Consider the following 25,308-nt stretch of genomic DNA (forward strand, 5'->3'; position numbering starts at 1 on the left):
CAGTTCATTTAAATAGTAAAAATATTTCACAATATTACTGTTTTTACTGTATTTTTAATCAAATAAATGCAACCTTGGTGAATAGAACAGACTTGAATCAAAAACATGAAAAAAAATCCATTTATCCATCTAATCAGTCTATTTAATATATGTTTTAATCATTTTATATTTGTGGATTGCATTGTTTTAGAGTAATTAGAATAATTGTACTGTTTTTTGTGCTTTTTTTTTGTGTTACAGTTTTTGCCAATTAATTGAAAACACAAAGTTGGATGCAATTTAATAGGGACTTTTTTTCTTTATTTTCTAGGCTAGTGGCGACATGAATAAACTCGTCATGATCTGGGATCCGGTGACATGTAAACATCTGTACAAGTTTGTAGGACACAGAGGCCCTGTATCAGTGAGTACAGGATCTCTAATGGACATGTGCATTCTCTGACCCGAGTTTGTTTTTAATGAAACATTATGACTTTAGATCAGGGGTGTCCAATCCACTGTCCTGCAGAGACTAGACTCACTAGACACTTCCTCTGCAGGACGTCGGCCCTCCAGGAGCAGGATTGGACACCCCTGCTTTCGATGATGGGAAATTCCAAGCTTATATTTCATTTACTTACTGTTTGTACTCATTCGACTGAATTGAACGAAATGCTTCTGCTTCCTCCACAGGGTTTAGCCTTTAGACGAGGGACTCATACCCTCTACAGCGCATCACATGACCGCTCTATAAAAGTGTGGAGTGTGGACGAGAACGCTTATGTAGAAACCCTGTAGGTATACCAGCTGATATGAGTATTATAAGAAGAAAGAGAACTGTACTTGCTCGTTACTCACAAGGTTCATTTGTGTTTATTCGTCAGGTTCGGCCACCAGGACATGATCACTGGGTTGGACTGTTTGAGCAGAGAGAGATGTGTGACCGCAGGAGGACGGGACAGAACAGTGCGAGTGTGGAAAATAGCAGAAGAATCACAGCTGGTCTTTCACGGACACGAGTGAGTTTGCAGTTGTGACGTACCGTTCTAGCGTTATGACCTCAAAACCTCCTCTATTAAAGCAAGAGTTTGGGCTTAGCTACATCAGCAGTTATGATTTAATTAATTTTGCCATATCTAAGGATAAATTATTTTCACCTTCCTGTATGTAATGATGTCCTCTGTCTGTCTGAAGGGGCTCCATTGATTGTGTCCAGCTTATTAATGAAGAACACATGGTCACTGGAGGAGATGATGGGTAAGTCTTTGGCTGTGTCTGAAATCGCTCCCTATACCCTCATTCACTATTCCCTACGTTAGTCCACTAATATAATCCACTTGAAGGAATTCGGACACTGAGTGCTCCTGAAGATGAAGAGATTTATCTTGAACTCTGTCATGGAATCTATCTATAAACCTTAATTAAACAATTTAATAACCAATTAAAAAGGAATTTATACTTGTATGATATTACGCTGTACCCACATTGGTTTGGAAAATCTGGCGAGACTCAGGAATTCATTCGGCACGTGACTCTCACAGTGCATTATGGGTATTCTCTAGCCGTTGAGTGTACATCGGTTGTACACTCGTTATTGTGGTGCATTGTGGGATTGAATGAGTGCACTCAATAACGTCCACTATGGTTTCAGACACCACTACAAATGGCTGTCCCGTCAAATATTGCCCTATTTAAGGGAATAGGGGATGATTTCAGACACTGCTTTTTTCAATTCGGCTAGATTTTTTTTTAAAGAGTGCATAACTTTCATTAATAATAAGCTTTATGCTACACTGTCATTGATCTTCTCAATTGCATTTACTCATGTTTTTACCAGTGTTGTTATTGTAAAGACTACAACTATTAACAATAATTTTTGGTCATTGTAATAAAGATGAAATAATACTTCAAATTTTCAATGTTGCCTTGCAACTAACTGAAACAAGTTTAAGTGCTAAAATTACTAACCTGACAAAAATAAATTAAAGCTAAATATAAGACAATATATAACAAATCTAATAAAAAGGAAAAAAGCATATAACAAAATTACTAAAACAGTATATACTATAATTGTATATAAATAATACTTAAGCAACACTGATTTTTATGCTCTATGGAAGCAGATAATTTATCCTGAGATGATAAATATCTATAGAATGAATTTACACATTGTGAAATTTGTTATATTGCTGAAATATTAACTAAAATCTCAGGAGGTATTTCAGTAAATATTTTAGCTCAAAGGATTTCTGTTATCAAAAAAACTTAAGAAATCCATGCTTTAATGCATAAGTGATGAAAGGTCACCCTTCTGTGGTTTTGTCCAGCTCTATTTCTATTTGGACGGTTAATAAGAAGAAGCCGGTGAGCACAGTGAAGAAAGCCCACGGTAGCCATGGCAACACGGGTCTGGAGCAGCCATACTGGGTGTCGTCTGTGGCGGCGCTGCACAACTCCGACACCGTGGCATCAGGTGCCTCAGGTGCACACACACACACACACACACACACACGCACACTCTCACAGGAAACAAACCCAGTGCACTTAAATCTACAGCCGCCCACAAACTCGCATTTGCTTTTTTGTCTCACACGCACTCACACACGATTACCTTCAAGTACAAATATTACCATCATAATCTATCCTCGTTCCACTTTTACCTTGTCCACAAAGCACTCCGCCTTCTGTATTTCCATGCGAGACTGCTCTCCAAACACCTGATTATCATCAACATCATTGTTGTCCCTCCCCAGGCTCCCATAATTCCGCGGTGCAGCTGTGGAAGTGTGGGCAGGGATTCAGAGGCCTGGAGCCGCTCTTCAGCATCCCTGTGGTGAGCAGGACAGATCCATACAGCTCTAATAGACGGGTTACTGTCCGTCTGCTATTGAATCACGTCCTTTTGTGTGTGTGGAGAAAGCAGCACACTTCATGTGGAGAGGATGAATAATGAATCAGTTCATAATACCACTATTTTTCCACTGCACAGTGGCCACACATGACGTCTCTTACAGTAACCTGCAGTATAACGAATGTTAATCATTTCTCTTTTAGACTGGATTTGTGAACAGTCTGAAGTTCTCAAACTCTGGGAAGTTTCTTGTGGCGGGAGTTGGACAGGAGCACAGGTGAAGTGTTTTTAAGCGTATCTGATTGACACTAATGATTATTTTTCATGTAGTGCCGTTTGCAAAGACCAATCATTTTGTCAGTCAGTGGTGCACATTTTCTGTTTTCAGGTATTCTGTACAAGTGGTTTAATTGTATGGGGTATATGAACACTATGGCTGCGTCCGAAATCACACACTCACTTGAGTAGGTCATTATTTTGAGTAAAATTACGTTCTATATAGTTTGAATGTAATCTGGCGCTATGCTCTCATCATGTTGCGTCACTTCACTGCCATTCACAAATCCTCTCCCGCACGGCCTCATGGGATAGTAAAGTGTTCATCGTATGCACACTTCAGAATCTCACATGAAGAACTAGGTCATTCGGAAATGCTTCTTTTGTCACATACTGTTTTTCGCCTAGTATATAGTGGGGAAGTGTGCGATTTCAAATGCAGCCTATCAGCCATTGGTCTCTAAGTTTTAGTAACTATCAATATCATATTGATAGTATTGGTCATTCAAAACCTATATCCTGCATATAATATATGATTTTGATCTTCTGTAGGAGGTTTATTTTGCTATTTGTGATCTTGATCAAAAGTTGAGTTCAGCTACTAGTCACTAAAGGTTACTCAAAGGTAGATGGATAACTTTTTATTAATGTATTAATAATATAATACATTAATATTTGTATTCATTTATTTTTTACTTGTTCAATTTATTTGAACAAAATCAATGCATGTACCTTCAAGGCGTGATTTTATGCAGTAACATTGTACTATCCCTAGATGGCAGTAATCTGAAGTGAATTGATCCGTTGTGTGTAGCATTTATACATTTCGTTATGTTGACATTCTTTAGCTCAGTGTGTCCTGTTTTGTTCTGTCTTTTTCAGGTTGGGCCGATGGTGGAGAATAAAGGAAGCTAAGAACGGACTGTATATCATTCCTCTGAAACGACAAGCGAAAGAGCAAGAAGTGGTCCAATAATGGGACATGATCTAGGATTTGAATTTGGTATCGGAGAACTTTTGGTTGCCTTTTTGTTTTCTTTACATGTCAGAAGATTTTGTAAAAAAGAAGCTTTTGATTAAATTTCTATTGTGTTTTTCTGTTTCGCTTCTTTTGTCTACAGCTCTATATACAAGCACAAATCTGTTAATAGTGGTAGAGTCTACATGTTGAACTCAAATGAAATAATGTACTTATTGATTGGTAGAGGAGTGGTGTGAGCCAAATGAAGACTTCCGTGATTTATTTTTTAAAAAGAATTTATTTACATATATTACAAGTATAACACTGACTGGTTCACCAAAATTCACATTAAAACATCTGTATTGTTACCTACTTTTTTCCCCAAAACTGACAACTAAGAATTTAATGCAAGTTCAAAAAAGGGAAATATATAATATAGTTAGTTTTTTCATCTTGCAATGACACCTAAACTAATCAATGAGGACCGAACGTGAGACTTTATACCACAACACTAAAAAGACAAACTCATCTCCAAATGAAATTGGACTATTTTACCACCAAACTAAAACGAGAAATCGGTTACAGTCTCCCATTTACTGAGAATACAGCATCTAAAATCACATACCCTGGGGTACATAAAACAAATCATAATATATCTTGTGCAAGTCTCATTGGTGATCAAGGTCCTGTGGTTGTCGTAATCACGAGACTGAAACATTCGTTTATCATGCCTTTCCCCAACGACGACTCGCTGAAGTCCAACGAAATACAGTTATAAAGACTGAGAAATCAAAGTCTACTGTTAACATTACTTAAGACTAGTCAACATCTTTTGTAGTGTACATAAATAAAGGGCACATATGGCCAAGTCTAGTTGCAGCGTCATGTTTCTTCAAAACAACTTCCATTCCCTTGTCAAGTGGCTTTAAATTTACTAGACTAGCACATTGGCACATGGATTTATAATCACATTTACAATGGTCCTTGTCCTTTCAAAGCTCTTGATCATAAAGAATAGCTTTATTGTGTAACTGAAAGACAAAAACATGCTTGGTCAAGATAGAGGTGACCACGGGATCATTTGGGACACCATCAAGAATGATGCATAGGTGTCCAGGATAAGATCATGAGATAAACTGAGATTGACTCCAAATATTTGATTAGAGTATCAAATAAAGAGCACAAGTCTACGAAATTGCATTCAACTCCTGATTTTGATGATGTGACATAAAATTGGCCCCATCTTGCTTGAATACGTCTTCACAACGATGATGTCGTAGAGTCCACCACTTCTCGCCCGTTACACACAGTTGGTACTATAGTAGAGGCTGAAGCTGTGGAAAAAGATAATTGCTATAAAGGAAATGATCAATAACCATTAGCTGAAGCTTTAGGAGTGAATGTGGTTACCTTGTGAGTAGGTGGAGCTCGGTGCGGTGACTGCCGTGGAGAATCGGTTTTCTTTGGCCCTCAGAGTGGTCACATTCTTCTGCGGCTGGAAAAGGATGATGTGGATCTTGGGGGCGAAGAGGCAGCCGAGCACCACGGAGCCGCTCAGACTGACGGAGATGCACATGGTAGTGGTCTGCACCTGTACAGGGATCAACCGGATTTAACATGTTCAGATAAGTGTATCATTCAACCTGGCTCACAACAGTTTGTTACCATACACAATGAATGGCATTAACACCAGCCTTGGTCAGATTTCAGGGCAAAATTAAAAGGAAAGAATATTTCATATTTTGCATGAACAAATGAAGACTAAAAATAGGCTTTATTTTCTTTAAGCAAAATATAAGGTTAAATAGGACCGGTTTTTGATTGAACTATGTTCTGTATTCATTGCCTGAATAAGTTCTGTGTTGGTAGCTTTGTAAAGTGATGATATAAGATAATACCCAAGCACTTTGATATTTACCATGGTATCAAGTGATTATTAAATGCATGTACCATTGTATTTACATTGGTACTTCAAAGAATGCAATGGAGAGATATTATCATAATATGTCCAAATAACATGAGGTAATACCAGATTAAAGGTGCTGTATGTAATATTTTTGGCTGAACTAACGCATACAAATACCATATGTTTGCAGATATTTAGGAAACATGTGAAGTTCACATACTCGTTTCTCTAAAAAAAACAATGCTAGAGCCAGTTATTCACCTTTGAAATGTGATTTCCGGGTTGGAATGTCAGACTGCATCCGAAATCGCATACTTCCTTACTATATAGTAGGCGAAAAAAATAAGTCTTTCCGAATTCACAGTACTCATAAAAGAGGAGGCAAGAAGTACCCGGATGACCTACTACTTACGACGAGATTCTAAAGTGTGCATATAATGGACACTTTACTATCCCATGAGGCCACGGGAGAGGATTTATAAATGGAAGTGAAGCGATGTAACTGACGCTGGAAGGTCACATGACAATGACAACATGGCGAATGTAGTACGTTCAGATTACATTCATACTACACACATTCATATTATATAGAACATACTTTTTTAGCGGTCATGAAGTTATTACTTATTCAAAATAAGCACCTACTCAGAGTATGCAATTTCGGATGCAGCCTCTGTTTTTGTTTTGGTCTGTGAAATCCCACCCAATAGTATTTTGACACCCCGGGGATGCCAGTTGGCGGAAAACACAGCATATTGCAACCATGGCCAGCGAACTAACTGGGTCAGAGATTTCAGATTCTACCCGATCTAAAAAGCCTCGGCATCTATCTGAAAAGCTCTAAGACCAGGATAAATCAACTGATCAACTTAAGGCTTCTCGCCCTCGTTCCTGTTGCGTGTCCTCAATCTGGCAACCCGCATGTGCGTAGAGTCTGAGGAGGAGGGGCCGGGAAACAACTCTCCCAAATATTTTGAATTTGGACTGTAGTACCCATTTCAACCGCTAGCTGTCAATTAAACATACTGCTCCTTTAATAATTTGTCTTAGATGGTTCAGGTCATACATATGTACAGCCATACACTAATTAAGGTCTAAGGCTATGTTCACACTTAGCGTCTTTTTTGACAAGAAAAAGTTGACAACGGCGTTTTTTTAGCAAAAAAAAACGCTGGCAGCGTTCGGTTACAAATAGCAGCCGAGCGCGTCTTTTGTGGCTGGCGCATATACTGACGCGTCTTGACCATGCGTCAACATACGACGAAAAGGGTACCCCCATAACGTCCATATGTGACGATTTGGGTTATGGGTAGGTTTAGGTATGCGTTAGGGTACCGCTAGGAGGCGCTGCTGGTGCGCTTCTGTCTGCGTCTCATATTGACGTTAAAGGGGTACCCTTTTCGTCGTATGTTGACGCATGGTCAAGACGCGTCAGTATATGACGTTTTGGGGTGAGACCGGGCTGCTATAACAAGAGCTGCAACAGTAGCCTAGTGCTGTGTGATGCAAAAAATGTCGAGAAAGAGAAAGTTGGCTCTTGCGTTGGCTTTTGAAGTTACCGGGGAGGAGAATGTCGGTTCACAAAGACGTTTGTGGGTGCACGACAGACAGTTGTTCTTGTTGTTATGGAAACGACAGGTCTCGCTACTCGCTTGTCATTGGTCAGCTGTCAAAAAGGCGCTTGACGTAGGGCGTTCTTTTCAGAAAAGTTGAACTTTTTTCAACTTAAAAAGACGCTCTGAGCTGCAGAAAAAGACGCCGGCGGTGGCGTCTAAAAAAGCGCTCAGGACTTTTTTGAAAAAACGGTTTACTCCATAGGGTTATAATGTAGAACAGACGCTGGCAGTTTGAAAAAAGACGCTAAGTGTGAACATAGCCTTACTAGGCATACTAGAAACTTCCAGGCGGGTGTGTTGAGTCAAGTTGGAGTTAAACTCTACAGGACAGTGGCCCTCCAGTAGCAGGATTGGAAACCCCTGGTGTATGACATCAAAGTACAGCGGGAGTGATACCTTTCGAATCAATCTCGAGGTACTTTGATGTCATACACAATTGGTCTGTGCAGCCTACTTCAAGTTGAAAACCTTTTACAGGCCAACAGGCCAACTTTACAGGCCATTGGGTCTCCAGGAGCAGGATTGACGACCTCTGGTTTATTCAGACCTCCCAAGCCAAAAAATCAAACTATTATAGTGGTGAAATAAATCTTTTCCCTGACACTTAATCTTTAGGTATTGCCTCTTCTCTTCTTCCTCCAAAGGTTAACTGGCTGATACTACATAGCACTCCAGAACTGATATTGACAGCACCAAAATGATATAATTGTCTGGTATAATAACTGGTATAATTCTCTGTGGATATAGTGTGTTTGTGTTGTAAAACGATTTGCTGTTGCAGTGCAGGGATTGCCACTCTCAGCCAGGGGGCATTCTTGATGACCGTGTCTACAATGAAACTAACAGAGCTCTGACATCTCTCACCCCACAGCGATGAGAGTCCTGATAACATGCGACAGGCAGCCCTCATCCCTCAGATAGTGCTACTATATCGACTAGACATTCACATCACTGTATGTTTGAGCTGGCACACTGAGTTTGTCTGGTTATGAGAGCCGGAGGCCAGCTCTAAAAGTAATCTCCTGTTTGGTGTCATGACTTGCAGAAAACCTCAAGACTGAAATGAGTCTTGAGTTATGAGTTTTTGGCATATCTTTCGACTGCTTCTGTCTTCTGAAAAAAGCAAAATTTCAAGGATGTTTTGCCATATGGTAATAGGGTATTCACTGCATAATCTAATTAACTCAAATGTATTACATTTTACATTTACAGTTACATTTCAGCAGAAATCTGTTTGGGTCAATGTATGGAGGTTCATGAAGTATCTCCTCTTTAGCATAAGAATCAAAGACAATCTTGCATAGCCACTACTGGCATAAATTCTGGTTAATTTTGCAGCTTGTTCTGGCTAGGAACTGTGCACATAAACAGGATGTTAGATCATTGCTTTTTTTTGTCTTTATGTGCCTTTTAGGAGCACGTCTATGTGAAATAAATCAGTGGTTCCCACCCCTAGTCATGGAGTATCTCCAACACAGCACATTGTCTCCCTAATGCAGGGTTCTTCAATTCTGCTTTTGTAGGTCAACTGTCCTGCAGAGTTTTAGCTCCTACTGTAATCAAACACATCTGAATCACCTTATCAAGCTCTCCGGGATTACTAGAAACTTCCAGACAGGGGTGTTGGGCCAATTTAGAACTAAGGAGTAGGACTGGACACCACTACCATAATCAACACATGATTCAACTTATCAGTTCATAAATAGAGACTCCAAAACCTGGGTGCATTAGATAAGGGAGACATCCAAAAAGTGTATTCTTGGGAGTACTCCAGAACCATGGTTGGGAACAACTGAAGTAGATGATATCACTACAATAGACTGGCATGTACCTTCAAACTTGTTTCTAACTTTGTATCCTACTTACTCTGTAGTCACTGGCAGTGACGTAGAAGATGGGCTGGAAGGCCAGCCAGATGATGCAGGTGGTGTACATGGTGAAGCCGATGAACTTGGCCTCGTTGAAGTTCTCTGGACATTTCCTGGTCTTGAAGGCATAGAAGGTGCAGAGGATGATGAGGATGCAGTTGTAGGTGAGGGACACCAGCATGCTTGAGTCCAGGCTGTTGCATTTCAGAGTCACCACATCTCTTCGATCTGGACCCACCTCTTTCCTCACACCCGGTGCCTCTACCAGCAACCAGACAAGAGCGACCAACAGCTGGGCAGAGATCAGTATGGCACAGATTGCTACCTGAGAGGCAGGGCTGATGAAGCGTGGACGTTGGGCACTGTCTCTTGCTCCACCAAAGATCCGAGCAATCCTGTTGGTCTTCGTCAGCAAAGCCGAGTAACAAACCGCAAAGGAGGAGCCAAGGCCAAGACGACGCAGGGTGCAGACAAATGCCGAAGGTTTGGCAATGTAAATGAAGGTCATGGCATAGCAAAGGAGTACACCAAATAGCAGGATGTATGAAAGTTCTCGACCGCTAGCTTTCACCACCGGAGTGTCATTGTTCCGTAAGAAAACCACAGCCACAGCAAGCGTACACAGCATCCCCAGACAGGCAATGGTGACAGGTCCTACTGCCCATGCGTCCGACCAGTGGATGTACTCCTCCGGAAGCTCATAGCACCCTGTGAGGTTAGCAAGCGGCCATTCTCCAAATCCACAGTCCACACAGGTAAATTCATCTAGGAGGTATTGGTGGGGTTGGCATGGGATGCAAATCCAACAACACACGTCCCCAGGTTGCATGCTTTTAGCTTCATTAGGTTGGCATGGGTCACTGCACTGAGATGTAGGAATTGCTCCACCTGCCCAAGGCACCAGACTGGTATTGAGCACTAAGCTCTGTGCCCAGTAGCCTACCTTCCGGTAGAAAAACTTGTTTTCCTCTTTGTGGTAGTGGAAGATGTTGTAGCGACCCAGGCAGTCACCTAATGAGGTGAACCGCACCACGTTCTCAGTGTCAGCAGGCCTAAAAGGGGCTGAAAAGGTTTAACAACATTACAGTACCTTTATTAAAGTCTGAATCCTGAAGCCATAGACTACATGCAACATTAATTCATTTTAAATTTAATGTGCAATTAATCTCAATTCAGAAACTGATCTTAGTGATGTAATGTTAGCTAATCTCTCAAATTTATTTCTCAACATTTAAACTGAAAGATTTAATCTGTTGAAACCACATCCAATAAATCAGTATGTAGTTCATGGTCTGTCAAACTGATTATCCTGTCTGAGATTGCATTCTCTTGGAGACCAGTTGAGAGCTCTCTGATAATTTGATAAAGGATGTGTGGCAAGTGAAATGAAGTTTCGGTGCATCAACTTATTGGTTAGATAACATTTTAGGTAGATAATTGAAGAACTGCTTCATTGAGGAAATGTTCTATTGAAAAAAATAGGACTAAATGAAATATAACTTAAAAGATCTCAACTGGTTGCTACTCACCATCAAACTTAGTCTTGAGAATAAACTCCCGGTAGAACCTCTTTCCATTGCCTGGCTTCATGGCATCGCACACCTTTGTGGTATTGGGGCACACAGCTTGCCGCATGTTGTGCAGGGCATAGGCCATGGCATAGACTGCATTCACCACAAACATGATCTTTGATTCTGGCTTAAACGACCCATTCCTCAGGCTATTACTGGCGCAGCCGTGTTCATGTAGACGACACCCAAACCTATGCTCCCAGAATTCCCTAAACCATGGGTTCCGTGTGTTCAATTCCGGTGTTAGCTTGGTGAAATAGTCTTCAAACTCCCTAATAGAGTATGAGGCAAGCTCAATGGTGAAAGCCCCATTAGCGGCCTTCTCGCTGCCATGGACTACGCTCTCCTGCGCTCCCCAGCCGTCGCTGGCCACCCAAATGAAGGTAGCGTTCATCCTGGCTGCGGCAGAGAGCAGCTCCCTTGCATCTTCACTTCTGGTGAAGAGAATCACCACTTTGGCATTGGCTTTTTGCTGAAGTGAACGAATAACATTTTCATAATTTCCTCTGTTTACTGAGCGGCTGACTTTCACTGAAGTTGCGATGCAGATTTGGCGTACTCTGGCTTCTTGTTGAAACGCATCGATACCCGTCTCACCGTAGTCACCTTCTGAGGCTACAGTTGAAACGTAGGTCCAGTTGAAGTACCGTATGATATCAGCTATGGCTTTAGCCTGATAGAAGTCTGGTGGGACAGTTCGGGCGAAATAATCGTAACGGGATTTGTCGCTGAGCTTGGCACTAGTGGAAGCATAACTTATCTGTGGGATCTGGAAGAGTCTAAGAAGGTTTGCCACCTGCAAAGAAAGAAAAATAATTGATTATTAGGCAGTAATACTTTTTTATAGTATAATTTTATGCAACCATTTTACCACACTTTGCATAGACCAAAGATTTCCACAAGACATATAGCAAATTTAGCTTAAGTAGCTGTTTTATTAAAGGAATTAGGCACATTATCTACATTATTTTAACATCCATCCATTAATTATGTAAATTGTAGAAATGTTAATCTTTTTTTAATTTCTGTTTACTGCCAGCTTTCTGTGGGTGGCAGTAGCACAATGGTAATTGCCTCAGACAAATAGCTCTGGGTTTCCTGAATATGGGGTAATCTATAATGAGCCTAATTTACATAGAATGCCTTTTTGCTCTGAACAGAATGAAAGTCGCCTGTTTAAAATAAATGTTAATATGGTGCAATGCTATTTCAGTGCAAATATCAGGTTACGAGGGACTGTGAGCAGTTATGAAATAAGATGCAGGTTTTTCCACTAAAAAACATAGTGCAAAGCGCCCTTTATGTCACTGAAAATGTTTGTTTTTGCTGTTCAGTATCTACCATAAATTAAAAAAACCAGTTTCCCAATGAGTCAGTGACCCACAGATGCTCTCTGCAAACTTGGTAAGCGCAAGATGTCCCATAACATTCTTTTGAATGTGGGAGGGAGAAAGATATAGCTTTTACCTCTGTCCTGTTTTCCTATCTCCCTCATCTGAGCCTATCATTTCAGGCCATAGTTTCATGGGACTCAGACAGACCTAATTCTGATCACGTAAGATAACTGTGCTAGCAGACAAAATTATAATGTTAGATATGGTGTAAGGTTTCCTCAGGCTATGACACCTTCAAAATCTGATTTGAGAGATATTTTTCAATTTACACTAAGAGTGTTGACAGAGGAAAGAGAAAATGTGCTATTTTTGTTACTTGAGAATATAGAATTTTTTTTGTTGAAAGTCACAGACCATAAAATCTTTAATTCTACTGTATTGTTAATGAACTAGCTATTATCACAAGAGGACGACAGAACACAAAAGCCTGACTGTAAGATGGATAGCATGATTTAAATAATCACTCAAAATTTAACAAAATTATTTGGTTGTAGCTGTTGGGTTCAGCTCAGCTGACAGACATTAGAGCTGATGGGTGGTGAACGTACATGTCAGTTTCTGACAAGCACACTTACATAGCTCAGTTTATTCAAGCCTGAGGGAGAGCAGACAGTCTGCAAAGAGGTGAAATTGAGAAAATCGAATTCATTTAGACAAGTGCAATCCGCCACAGAGGAAGAACGCTAGTTTGGCATCTCACCTCTGCTAAATTTGACAATTGTCAGGCTAAATCGTAATCAAAAGTGAGAAAAAAATTCTTAAATTATACTTACATTGAATTAGCCCTGTTTTTTTTCCTGGCATAAAAATTTTCCCCAAAAAGGAATTGGCACACCACCCACCCATTAGAAAAGTAGAAGAAAAATCAGGATTTAAATGAGCTGTGTTGTTAATATGTGTGAGCTGTCTGGAAATCGAACGCGGTCGTCAACACCTCTTAAGCGTCACTGGCCACTGCTTCTCAGCTTTAGAAGCTCGAGCAGATGTTGATATTCCAGTTGCGTATCAACACATTCTTTTTTTTTTTCAGAAAACAGAAACGGGCAGAATGCCGCTGAAGCATTTGACAGGGACCACCTGAGCTGACTCTAGTGTGTGTACTGTTACCCTACCCAGACAGCGGAACATGGAGATGTAGACCTCGCTGCATTTCCCATTCTAAGAGGAGGTTTTTGATGCAAATCATAATAGCATAACGTTAAAGTTCCAGTGAGGCTCTAAAAAGCAGCGTGACATTGTCACTGCACCTGAAAGTGCGAATTCAGTCAGACTAAAACAAAAATTGTCATTGAAGGAAGGATCCCAAGACATATCTAGAGGCCAGTGCATCATATAGAGATGAGCTTCTTTCTGCTTCAGCCAGTAAGCAACATCTGAGCATGACCCAGAACAACCCAGCAACCATCTAGAACCCTGGTTCTAAACCAGGAGGCCGTATTATGACCTAAAAGTATTTTAAATAAGACAAAAAAACATGCACACTCAGCAACTATCTATTTTAAGATACATGGTTCTCAGTGTCATAGAAAACCTGGATACAGTGCCCTCCACAATTATTGAACCCCCTGGTAAATATGATCAAAATTGGCTGTAAAAAATAAATCTGCATCGATTATCCTTGTGATCTTTCATTCAAAAAATGTGCAAAATTCTAACCTTTCATTGAAGTAAAAGAATTGAAAGTGGGGGGAAATCACATTATGAAATAAATGTTTTTCTCCAAAACATGTTGGCCACAATTATTGAAACCCCTAGAATTTTTTACGAGTAAAATATCTCTGAAGTATATTCCCATTAATATTTACCTTTTTTAGTACACCAGGGTGACTAGGAACATGAAACTGTCCAGCTATGACTTCGTGTTTCACAGGAGTTTAAATATGAGGAAACACAAAGGCCAAATCCCCTTAATCATCCATCACAATGAGTAAAACCACAGAATATAGTTCTGATGCGTAACAAAAGATTGTTGAGCATCACAAACTAGAAAGTGGCTGTAAGACAATAGCTAAAGAATTGAAAATCCCCATTTTGACCATCAGGGCAATAATTAAGAAGTTATAACCAACTAAAGATGTTATGAATCTGCCAGGAAAAGGACGTGTGTCTATACTGTCTTAATGCACGGCGAGTATGAAAGTTTGAGTGGCCAAAGACTCTCCAAGGATCACAGATGGAGAATTGCAGAGATTAGTTGAGTCTTAGGGTCAGAAAGCCTAAAAAAAAAATTATCAAACAACCCCTACATCCCCACATGTTGTTTGGGAGGGTTTAAAAAAAAAACTCCTCGCTCATCCAAAAACAAATTCCAGCAAATTTAATTGTCAGACACGACTGGATCTTCAAACAACACAGGGTTCTGTGGTCAGATGAGACTAAAACAGAGCTTTTTGGCAGCAAACACACTAGATGGGTTTGGTGAACACAAGGATAAAAAGTACCCCATGTGTACAATTTAATATACCAGTGGATCTTTAATGTTGTGGGCATATTTTTCTGCTGGAGGTCCTGGACTTCTTGTTCAGATACATGGCATTGTGGATTCTATCAAATATCAACAGATAAAAAATCAAAACCTGACGCCTTCTGCTAGAAATCTTATAATGGGCCGTGGTTGGATCTTCCATCAGGACAACGATCCAAAACAAACATCAAAATCAAAACAAAAATTTGTTGTGGAGCACAAAATGAAGCTTCTGCCATGACCGTCCCAGTCCCCTGACCTGATGAGTGGGCTGAACTGAAGAGAAGAAGCACCAACATGGATCTGGGAATCTGAAGGATCTGGAGAGATTCTGTGTGGAGGAATGGTCTCTGATCTCTTGTCAGTTATTCTCCAAACTCATCAGGCATTATAGAAGAAGACTCAGAGCTGTTATCTTGGCAAAAGGAGATTGCAAAAAGTATTTAATAAAAGGGTTTCAATAATTGTGGCCAACGTGTTTTGGAGAAAAACATTTATTTCATAATGTGATTTCCCCCCACTTTCAATTCTTTTACTTCAATGAAAGGTTAGAATTTTGCACATTTTTTGAATGAAAGATCACAAGGATAATCGATGCAGATTTATTTTTTACAGCCCATTTTGATCATATTTACCAGGGGGTTCAATAATTGTGGAGGGCACTGTATATAAAGGAATTTCTAGACCTGGAAAGATCAAGGAAATGAGTAAATTCTTAAAAAGCCATGTTTTTTTTATAATAATAATAATAATATTTATTATCTAGTAATGTCTTGGCAACAAAACACCTTAGTAACTGCATAGCAACCCCCTGGCAAATAAAAGAAAAAAAAAAAGAAAAGAAGCACACTGGGAGGAGCATTGTGGTTGCAAGTTTTCCAGAGGCAAATAACTCTCACAATTTCATCAGAAAATTCAATCCATAATTTAGTTGTTCCTGAGTTATAATTCTTAGTTTTAACATGAAACGGATGATAATCCAATCTTTGTGCAATTCTCATCTTATTTAAAAACGTTTTTCAAAAGCTGGTCAAAAACAAAGCTTCATCTGTTCTAGCAGTTAGAGAGGGTTGTGAAAGAATGATTAAGTGTCTGCTCCTGTCCTGAATGTGAGCTGCACACCCAAATGAAAGGCTAAACAGGGTCAAGTGATGCTCTATGACAGCAAAACCCCTTTTCAAGCTTTCCCAGCCTCCAAACATCACAACACCATCTGTTTTTTCCCAGGACACTTCTTCACCAAGTGCTACTGAGCCAAACGGTGTCTTCACTCTCTGTTAAGAGCTAGAGAACTGCAAATGACTAAACATGACAAACAAATAAACAAGGTATGCATAGTGGTTTGAAATATTGGAGTGCTAATTCTAATTTAGTTTTAATTCTCTTTAATTACGTGGGAAATGCAAATGACTTGGCATTTATATGGCATTAATTATGAGTGTTATTTGTCTGTTGTTTTGGCATCCCAAGAACACCACATGCAGTTCCAACCTATTAACATTTTCAGTGTCTCAGACCACAGTGGAGATCTCCATATGAGTGACCTTGAGACACACACACCCACTCCGATATTACATACAGAAACACTAACGAACAGTGACTCCTGGCAAACAACTTCTTCACCTTAAGAGACTTGCAAGCATGAAATAGTCAGACAATACTTGCTCTTAATTCCACACAGCACCTGAGGATATTTTGTCACATTCTTTATGCATGTCATTATTATTTATAATTGTGTGCTAACACACACACACACACACACATTTTGTGCTAAAGAAACATGATAATATATTCCGTCACCTTGTGCGGGAGAGAAAATGTGCTGGCGATGAAAGGAGCATGTTGGCTATTGATTGGTTGGCATTATCAAATGCCGTTTTCTGCCTTTTTAATGAGTGCAATCTGACATGAAAACATTCGATTCAGATTTACTAGTAAGTTAACTAGTGCAAAAGCACTGTAAATGTGGCCCATTTGACATTTGACAAGTCATTCTAAAGTCATATGCCAACAATACTCTTTCCATCTATTGTTTATTTCATGAGCTACAATTAATTAATGATACCAACAGCCACTGTCTCACTCCTACAACTCCAAAGACTGAGCCATTTTGGTAGCCAAAATGCTACTATAAAAGTCCAAAGTATTTGGTGTTTACTTCACAACTGAACGTCTGTGTATGTTATGTGTTTGCTGACTGTACAGTATGTTGATTTGAGGTGTAAATTTCATTGAAATATGGAAGTCTCTGGTTCCTTAATTCCTTATGCAGCATCAAAGGTGTTTTAAAAGCAGGTGTTACAAACTCATTAAAACATGCTTGGGAGTTTTCATTGCATTTATACCATTTTGACCAGCAGGTGCCAATTGTTTCAGAGTTTTAGAAAAGCTTTGTTTCTCGCATCACAAATCATATGACGTCAAAAGACTTGGAATATAGCACATAAGCCATATGGACTACTTTCATGACACATTTATGGTGCCTTTTTGTCATTTCAGAACTTGCTTTGGAGCTGTGTCATAGACAAAAGGAAATTTGAATTTGAAATGGCATGAAGGTGATACATTTTTTTTATATGTTTCTTTTAATATCTAAATAATGAAAGAAAAAACAAGCCACATTTTCCATGATGTTTGCTTGTAATGATGTGCGTTATGAATATGAATTTAACCATGAGATAATTAAGCTATCAAGAATGATGTGCGTTGTGAGTTGTTAAACCATGACGATTTTGTTTATTCCCTCTCTAGGGACCTGTCACTCACGAAATTAGCGGGATAGTCTGCCAATCTCATCGCCACCACCCACTCCAGCACTCGATATAGCTGTGCCTCCCGCCACCATTACCCACACACACACATAAAGCTTTGTACCATCAACCGATGAATGGTAATATGTCAGCCCTGATTCCGTCTCACAATCCAGATGGCAATGGGTGAAAAACAGGTGTGAGAAAACCAGCGAGGACATGTGCTACCCTGTGTGTTATCTCCTTTATATTCATGTTCAGTTGTGTCATGCTTCTTTGGGTTCCCTGCCAAGAGCGTCTCTCATTTACCACTGGGCTGAACGAGCTCCAGGCTGCCTGAAGACCCCTCCAAGCTCTTTCACCCCAGTGCTGGACAGGTGGCATGGGCTTTGGCAGGCTTGTCATGGCCTTGTTCTCCAGCACAGTTGGAAGAGCTCCTCTGAGACCTTCAATTGCTGTCGCTGGCTGTGACATCCTTCCCACAAACCTGATGTTTGTGTATTTCTCTGCACAATATATTGTGTACATAAATAAAGGCATAATTTCTTGGTACATTATAAAGCATAGTTAAAATATTTTGTTATATATTTGTTGACTGACAAATAGATCATTTTGTGTCAATATTAACATGGATTTTTTTTTTTTTTTTTTTTAGGTTTCTCTGAAATCCCATATGATGCCACTTTGGGACCACAGGAGAATGATGTCATGGCAACACTGATTTGCTCATGGCACCACAGGAATGTGCACTGCTCATGCACTGGGAGCACAGTTACTATTGAAGAGTTTGGGACAGTGACATCAAAGGCACCAGACAGAAATATCATGATTTTATATGAAAAACAAAAATCAGAAAAAAAGTTAGTTTAACTTCTGCTGCGCTTATTGTTGCTGTTGTTATTATTTCAATTTAGCTTTATTTTTATTTCAGTTTTAGTTTCATAAATTCTACGGAAGCCCCGAACCACAACATAATAATAAAAAATAAAATAAAAATCCATAAAAAAATTATAATCTAAAACTATGAGAATAAAGTCGAAATATTTCGATTTCAATAATTTCTTTCAATAATTAGACAATTTTAAATAATTTCAGTTAACAATAACAATGCTTACTGGAATGATGTTTTAAAGGTGCACTTCACCGCTGGCAAAATGGGCTTTCAATAAAACTTGGCTGTCTATACAGTAGAAAGGCGATTTTATTTTAAATCGGCGCTACCTGACCAGAGAAAACAGAGAAGAAAGGCGGTTGTCTTGCCTTTTGCCAAAAAGGTAGGAAAACTTCAACACCCATAATGCACTGGGCATGTTACTGTCCAAAGCCACTCCCACAAGTCTGCTATGGATACGCTTACCAGAGTCAAATAAAGTTTTGCTTTAGAAGGAAATACTTCTTAGCAAACCTTTAGTCCTAATGATGTCGACTTGTATTGTTCTCGGGTGCAAGATTCCAAACAGTAAATGTTTAGTGGGAGTGAGTTACTTTAGGTTTCCAGTGAAGCATCCAGCACGTTGTAGGCAGCGGCTAAAGGCTGCAAAAAATCATAAATACGGAGAGAACGCCATGACGGAAAATCTGAAAAACCTCTGTGTTTGTAGTCAACATTTCTAACTGGATGACCACGAACAGTGTTTTAGGCCAAACAAAGAGGAAAAACTGAAAGAAACTGCTATTCTGTCAGTTTCGCCCAACAAAACGCGGTATAAGCTGTTGCCATAATGTTCCATTCAGAGGCGGACAGAGTACACAGCTTCATTACTTGAGTAAAAGTACAGATACCCCTTGCTAAATTTTACTCAAGTACAAGTAAAAGTACTACAGTCAGATGTCTACTTAAGTAAAAGTACTGAAGTACTTGTTTTTAAAAGTACTTGAGTATCAAGAGTACAAGAGTACATTTTCTAAATATTGCATTACTACTGCCACAGTGCTTACATTGGTAAACACAGCAAACACTTGAAGCGAAAACTATCATTAAATTGTTCAGAAAATTGAAATAGTCTGGCGAGGTGGGGCCACGGGTTGGCACATTTCCGGGAGCGATATTTTTTTTCCCAGGATGGTAGGGGAAGACTCATGAATATTCATTAGGGAAGTCATCCCTGATTGGTCTGATAAACTACCGCCTAACCCCACCCCTAAACCTACCCATCACTGGGGTTAAGACCAATCAGGGATGACTTCCTAATGAATATTCATGAGTCTTCCCCTACCATCCTGGAAAAAAAAATATCGCTTCCCGCGATGGACCTTCATCCATTGTTTCGTCCATGGTTTCGTCTCTTATCTAAATCTGACCATGGAGTTGACTTTGGCGGAAAGCTGAAGGTGATTGCTGATAGGCTGTCCCAATCAGTGGCGCCTGCACAATCCAATCACGTTTGAGAGGGAAACAACAAATCGAGGGTTTCCGAGATTTTTCTTTTTTCCTTTTTTTTTTTTTTTTAGAAGAAGTAATGGGTACTCACGGTTATGGATAGAAATGTAGTGGAGTAAAGAGTACAATATTTGCCTCTCAAATGTACTTGAGTAAAGTCATGAGTACTCCCCAAAAATGATACTCGAGTAAAGTACAGATCCCTCAAAATTGTACTTAAGTACTGTACTCAAGTAAATGTACTCCGTTACTGTCCGGCTCTGGTTCCATTTTTACTATAATGCTGTTTAAAGAGGCATAGTACGATACAATTTTCAGTGATAAACCTGATAAACCCCTACAATAACTGTTCTGTAAATAACCCTCTGTCGATTCGACTGTCCGTGGGCGGGGAAACAAAAATGCAGAATCTGTAGTTTTCACGAATGCCCTGCGTCATCAGGCTGAATTTTGCTGACAAATAAATGTGAATTTCTTGGTCCAGGTAATACGGAGAACGAGTAAACATTGTTAATTTACTCATACTATCGGCAACGTAACGTTTAAGTTCTGAACATTCAGTATGTTCTCATATTATGTTGAACTCTTTTATCTATAACTCTTTTATCAGGTAAAATTAAATTTCTCATTAAATGACCCCCAACATTTGGCATCCATCTTACTAGTGCTGAAGTTGAGCTTAGATCAGGTCCATCTGTCTCCAACGTGTGTACCGTGGTTAGCAATGTAAATTCCAGCACAGCTGATGTACCAATTAAGCCACGATTCCAACCATATAAAACGAGCGTAGGGCAATTAGCACTCAGTTGTCTCATGCTAATCACAGCCTAAAGGCAGAGAACCGTAATTAACAAGCTGTAGATTCACAGTCTCTGGGCGCTTTGCTCAGGAGGAGGTCAGTCTGTACAGAGGAAGCTATTGTGCTGACAGAGATATGGGCGGATGTATCTGTTGCTTGGGTTTGATAGGGAGGAGTTGAGTGTAATGTAACAAAAAGAGACGTGGTCAGAAGTACTTCCTCTGTGTTATGCTTACTGCTATGATAACACTTTCTGATCGTATTTCATAACCCTATCTATGTGTGAGAATGCAAATAAACATTTGCCAAGTTGAGAAACTATTTTAATGTTAGTCTGAGATTATTCGGACAACAAACTTAACAAAATGTTTTTGCAGGGGCGTAGCAACCACTTTTCAAAGTTCAGTGAACTCAATTTTTTTTGTAAGAGTCATGCCACTTATTCAAAAATAAAATTGCAACCGGTTGCATAAAACAAGATTTTAAGACCAATCAGAAGCCTTTGTTTACTTTGGTAGTGGATTGAACACATGCACAATTAGTAATCTACCATTGCTATGTCTACTTGCCTTTTAACTACAGAGGGATTGTTACATCATCTAATTAATATTCATGAGCCAAGTCATTTAAATAATATCATTGTTTTTGCATGTGCTTAATTGTCATGAATCTACAATGGTCCTAAAAACTTCTTATTTGAGTTTTTAGGGTGAAATTTTTCTGGAAATGTTCTTGATGGGTTTCATGCGATTCACCTATACTTCCTGCAAGGAAAAAAAACGTTCCAAAGAGCTAAACCGTCCAGTTTTATTATTGTTAGCTAAAACTAAAACCATAAAAAAACATTTTCTATTATTTGAAATAAAATAAAATATAATAAACATTTGATTTCAGCTATTTGGCAACATTTCTTATTTTCATTTAGTTTTTAAGTTGAAGTACTAAAATAACAACCTAAATAAATTAAAGCTTAATAAATGTATACAGACATATTTAAAATATATATATATAATTAAATACTATAGGTAAAATTAAAATATAAAAATAACATTTAATTCAAAAATATTAACAAAAACTATAATAGTATATCAATGATACCAAATTAAGACTGTACCCTTTCATAATCCATTAAAAAACTGAATTAATACATTTTTTCAAAGTTTCTCATTTGCAAAGTTTGGCTCACATACTACAAACTATGCATTTATTGGTAACACTTTACAAGAAGGTTCATTAATTAACATTAGTTATTAACTAACATGAACTAACAATGAGCAATGCATTTGTTACAGTATTGATTCATCTATGCCAGCCATTCTGAGGGTACTGCAGGTGGTCCGTGGAAAGGCTAAATAAAATATAAAATAATATTTTTTTTACCTTCATTTTACCAGGAAATTCCCATAAAAAAGAAAAGTAAAAAGAATATGTAGGCCTATATTGATATAACATTTTAATTAAATTGTCAAGTTATTGTGTGATTACTAAAATAGCCTAGTGGTGTTCGGCCGTGACATTCAAGTTCAGTGCCGTTAGAACCACAACATTGGTTCGGTGGATAGCAACAGGTTCTCTGAAGAGAAAAGGGCAGAGGCAAATATGTTCTTCTCATTATCACATCACACGCATAGCCTTTAATGGTGCGTTCACAACGGACGAAATTTCGCTTCAAACTTTTGTTTTTACGCGCGTCAATTTAGCTCTTGACGCGCGAATTGATACAAAGTGGTCAAGCGTATCAGACGCGGCAGGCGCGAATTTCACATAATCCCTTTTTGAATTTGACGCGCTATTCGCATCCGGTGTGTGAACGCACAGTTAGGCATAGGCAGTTTATATGAAACGAAATGTTTATAAATGGAATGAATAAGGCCTGTTATTGTTTAATTTCCAGTTAGTTTCTTGATCTCGCGTTTCTGAAATGTTTTGCAGATGTGCTGTTAAGTGGACAAACTTTTTGAGGACTTGTAAAACTCTGAAGATTAATAATAATAATCCCCTAAAATCGCCAAAGGTTTTGAAATGTTGACTATATTCCAGTGTTCTTATTACTGTATAGATTTCATACTACATTGCTATGGAAATAAGCCTGTTGTTCAAATGAACCTGATTATGCCCTGGGCGCTTGAGTAGCCTAAATAAATAAATTAAATATGTGGCAGCCGTTGTGTGCAGTAAACTTTCCTTTAACAAGCCTGTGATGTGATGACCAGTTATAGTTTTAGTGCTAGTAAGCCTATTTAGAGGTGCAGATTAATTCAGGTAGGACTGCGTGTAGACATATTTTATTATGTGTATTATGAGGTGGTCCGCGAAAATTCTTGATTACAAATAGTGGTCCACACACTCAAAAAGTTTGAGAACCCCTGATCTATGCTAATGTTAGTTAATAAAAATCCAGCTGTTCATTGTTTGTTCGTGTTAGTTCATGGGGCATTAACTAATGTTAACAAAAAGAACCTTTGATTTTGATAATGTATTAGCAAATGTTGAAATTAATATTAACTAAGATTAATTAATGCTGTAGTTGTATGTTAACTAATGAACCTTATTGTAAAGTGTTACCCATTTATTAAATTTGTTATGAATCTCTTCCAGGTCAAAAAGGACCCGAATGCATTATGAAGAAGGTCAAGATTTTTTTTTTTGCTGGTCCAAGGTGGCCTGCCAGGTTTATTGATCAAGAGTCAAAACCTACTGACTGATCTTGTAATCTAGATTTCTTCCAAAGTGGGTTGTATAGTGTTTAGATTGATGTACGTTCTACCGTACCTGTATAGAAACATCACTATATGATCCTCCAATCACTCCAGAAATGGCCAGAGGCAATTCATCCGGCACAGGATTCGACCCATCTGGACAGATGAAGCCTGGCTGATGCACTTTCGTGAGAGAAGCCCTCACGAACTCCAGCGACTGCTCTAGTGCATACGTGTCTTTAGAGCAGGTGTCCAGTATATGGGCTCCCAGCTTCAAGCCGGGCAGGATTCGGTTGTCCTGGTTAATTTCGTCCAGCGCCAGCAACATGGCCTCCAGCCTCTGGATCCCGCGCTCTTCGTTAATCTTACCGCAATCCTCCATCCCTTCGCCCTTCTCGTGCACAGGGAACAGCCCTCCGATCACCAGGTCTCCATCCATGATGATCTCCCGCTTTGATCCGGCCAGGGGTGGGGTGTATCTGGGGCTGGTTTGGGCCAGAGGAATTAACAGGAACAGGAAGATGTGTGTAACCCGAGCCATGTCAGGGTTTATGAGAGGTGAAGAACCCTTATAACTACCCTATGTGGTTTACTTGGCTGAAATATTGACTAAGTCTGTCGCTGATTGTAGACACATCTCGATTTCTCCTCAGCACCTGAAAAATAGATATGAATATCTTTGACTTTCCAACTTATAATGCAAAATAAACAACACTGAAAATGGAAATCGTTGTTTTTACATGATTAACACATCTGATAACAGAAGCATATAATGCACAGTGTCACATATTACATAAGAAATTGAATTTTGATAAGGTTTTGTGGTTGCAGTGAGGAGGCGGGCATGTCTAGATAGTTATTCATCCTGATTGAACTCAACGTTTCAGAGGTGAGGCTCTGTTTTCTAGCTTCATTAATTCAGACACATCTATAACTCCCAGTGACTCCGTAATTTTCTCAAGGTGTCAAAGGTGATGGATATCATCTTTTAGGTTATGAAAAATTACAACCTGAGGCAAGAGGATGAAAAAATGAAACGATAAATAATTTCAGCTGATAGGAAAGTCTTTCGCAACTATATATCACACAGACTGAGCTTTCATCTCTATTCAGAGATGCCAGGATATCTCCATTACGTGTCTACCACACAGTTGCAAAGATTGTGTTTTTCTTACATTACACATTTTTCAGATGTTTTTAAAAGCCTTTTCTCCTGTTTTGTTTGTTTTATTGATGTTTGGCATTACCTATACTCTCTCTTTGTCTTTCATTGAACTTATTTTAATCCTCAAAAAGAGAAGTGAGATGTAAATATAAAATGATCTATGTGTGCTAAAAAAGGGTGTTCAAATTTTACTCTTGATTAACAAGTTTCCTCGTCTCAAAAATGTTTCCTCAACACCCAAATTTCTCACGAAATACAAAACCCACCGTCCAGGTCCAGTTCTGTGTGTTGCTTACTAGTCCTGGGGCCTCCTTAATAAAACGTGTGTACAAACAGATTTGATCTTAGAGTGTGCGTATGCTAAAATCCTATCCTATGTTCGTATTTATAAAAACAGTCTTCGATGTGGAAAGTGCTTATAGCGCCACGTCAGGGTCTAAGCAGATGCACGCACTTTTCCCTGAGGCAGACTGTCGGAGTAATGCAGGTTTTTGGAAATCTAAGCCATTCTTAGGTAAAGGATTTGACCGTTGACTGGTGCTCTCTTATATTATGTTAAGGTTGCTAATGTTAATGTTAATGACATATACAAGGCAGAGATGTGAAACCATACAGCTGTGCACAATTTC

General features: G+C 39.1%; 2 protein-coding genes across 5 annotated transcripts in view; one reads left to right on the forward strand and one right to left on the reverse strand.

Moving 5' to 3' along the window:
• rrp9 (ribosomal RNA processing 9, U3 small nucleolar RNA binding protein) overlaps window positions 1–4,201 on the forward strand; it is a 6,599-nt gene extending 2,398 nt beyond the window's left edge. Inside the window, exons 8-15 of one of the 2 annotated variants that reach the window (XM_082155486.1) lie at window positions 311–403; window positions 673–773; window positions 864–998; window positions 1,174–1,236; window positions 2,307–2,461; window positions 2,733–2,812; window positions 3,034–3,107; window positions 3,989–4,201. In XM_082155486.1, coding sequence (XP_082011612.1) covers window positions 311–403; window positions 673–773; window positions 864–998; window positions 1,174–1,236; window positions 2,307–2,461; window positions 2,733–2,812; window positions 3,034–3,107; window positions 3,989–4,082 — 795 coding nt within the window. In that variant the 3' untranslated portion in view covers window positions 4,083–4,201. The remainder of the gene's footprint in view (window positions 1–310; window positions 404–672; window positions 774–863; window positions 999–1,173; window positions 1,237–2,306; window positions 2,462–2,732; window positions 2,813–3,033; window positions 3,108–3,988) is intronic. The other variant, XM_082155487.1, reaches the window with a different exon arrangement.
• Window positions 4,202–4,334: 133 nt separating this feature from the next.
• Window positions 4,335–25,308, reverse strand: part of grm2b (glutamate receptor, metabotropic 2b) — a 29,884-nt gene continuing 8,910 nt past the window's right edge. For 2 of the 3 annotated variants that reach the window (XM_082155463.1, XM_082155462.1), the window contains exons 2-6: window positions 23,588–24,170; window positions 10,987–11,824; window positions 9,456–10,519; window positions 5,478–5,658; window positions 4,335–5,401 (exon numbers count right to left, since the gene is read on the reverse strand). In XM_082155463.1, the coding sequence (XP_082011589.1) occupies window positions 5,328–5,401; window positions 5,478–5,658; window positions 9,456–10,519; window positions 10,987–11,824; window positions 23,588–24,055 (2,625 nt within the window). In that variant the 5' untranslated portion in view covers window positions 24,056–24,170 and the 3' untranslated portion in view covers window positions 4,335–5,327. Of the gene's footprint in view, window positions 5,402–5,477; window positions 5,659–9,455; window positions 10,520–10,986; window positions 11,825–20,678; window positions 21,445–23,587; window positions 24,171–25,308 lie in introns of those variants that run through there. The other variant, XM_082155464.1, reaches the window with a different exon arrangement.

Source organism: Leuciscus leuciscus (genome assembly GCF_965113295.1).
Source record: "Leuciscus leuciscus genome assembly, chromosome: 23".
Classification (NCBI taxonomy): Eukaryota; Metazoa; Chordata; class Actinopteri; order Cypriniformes; family Leuciscidae; genus Leuciscus; species Leuciscus leuciscus.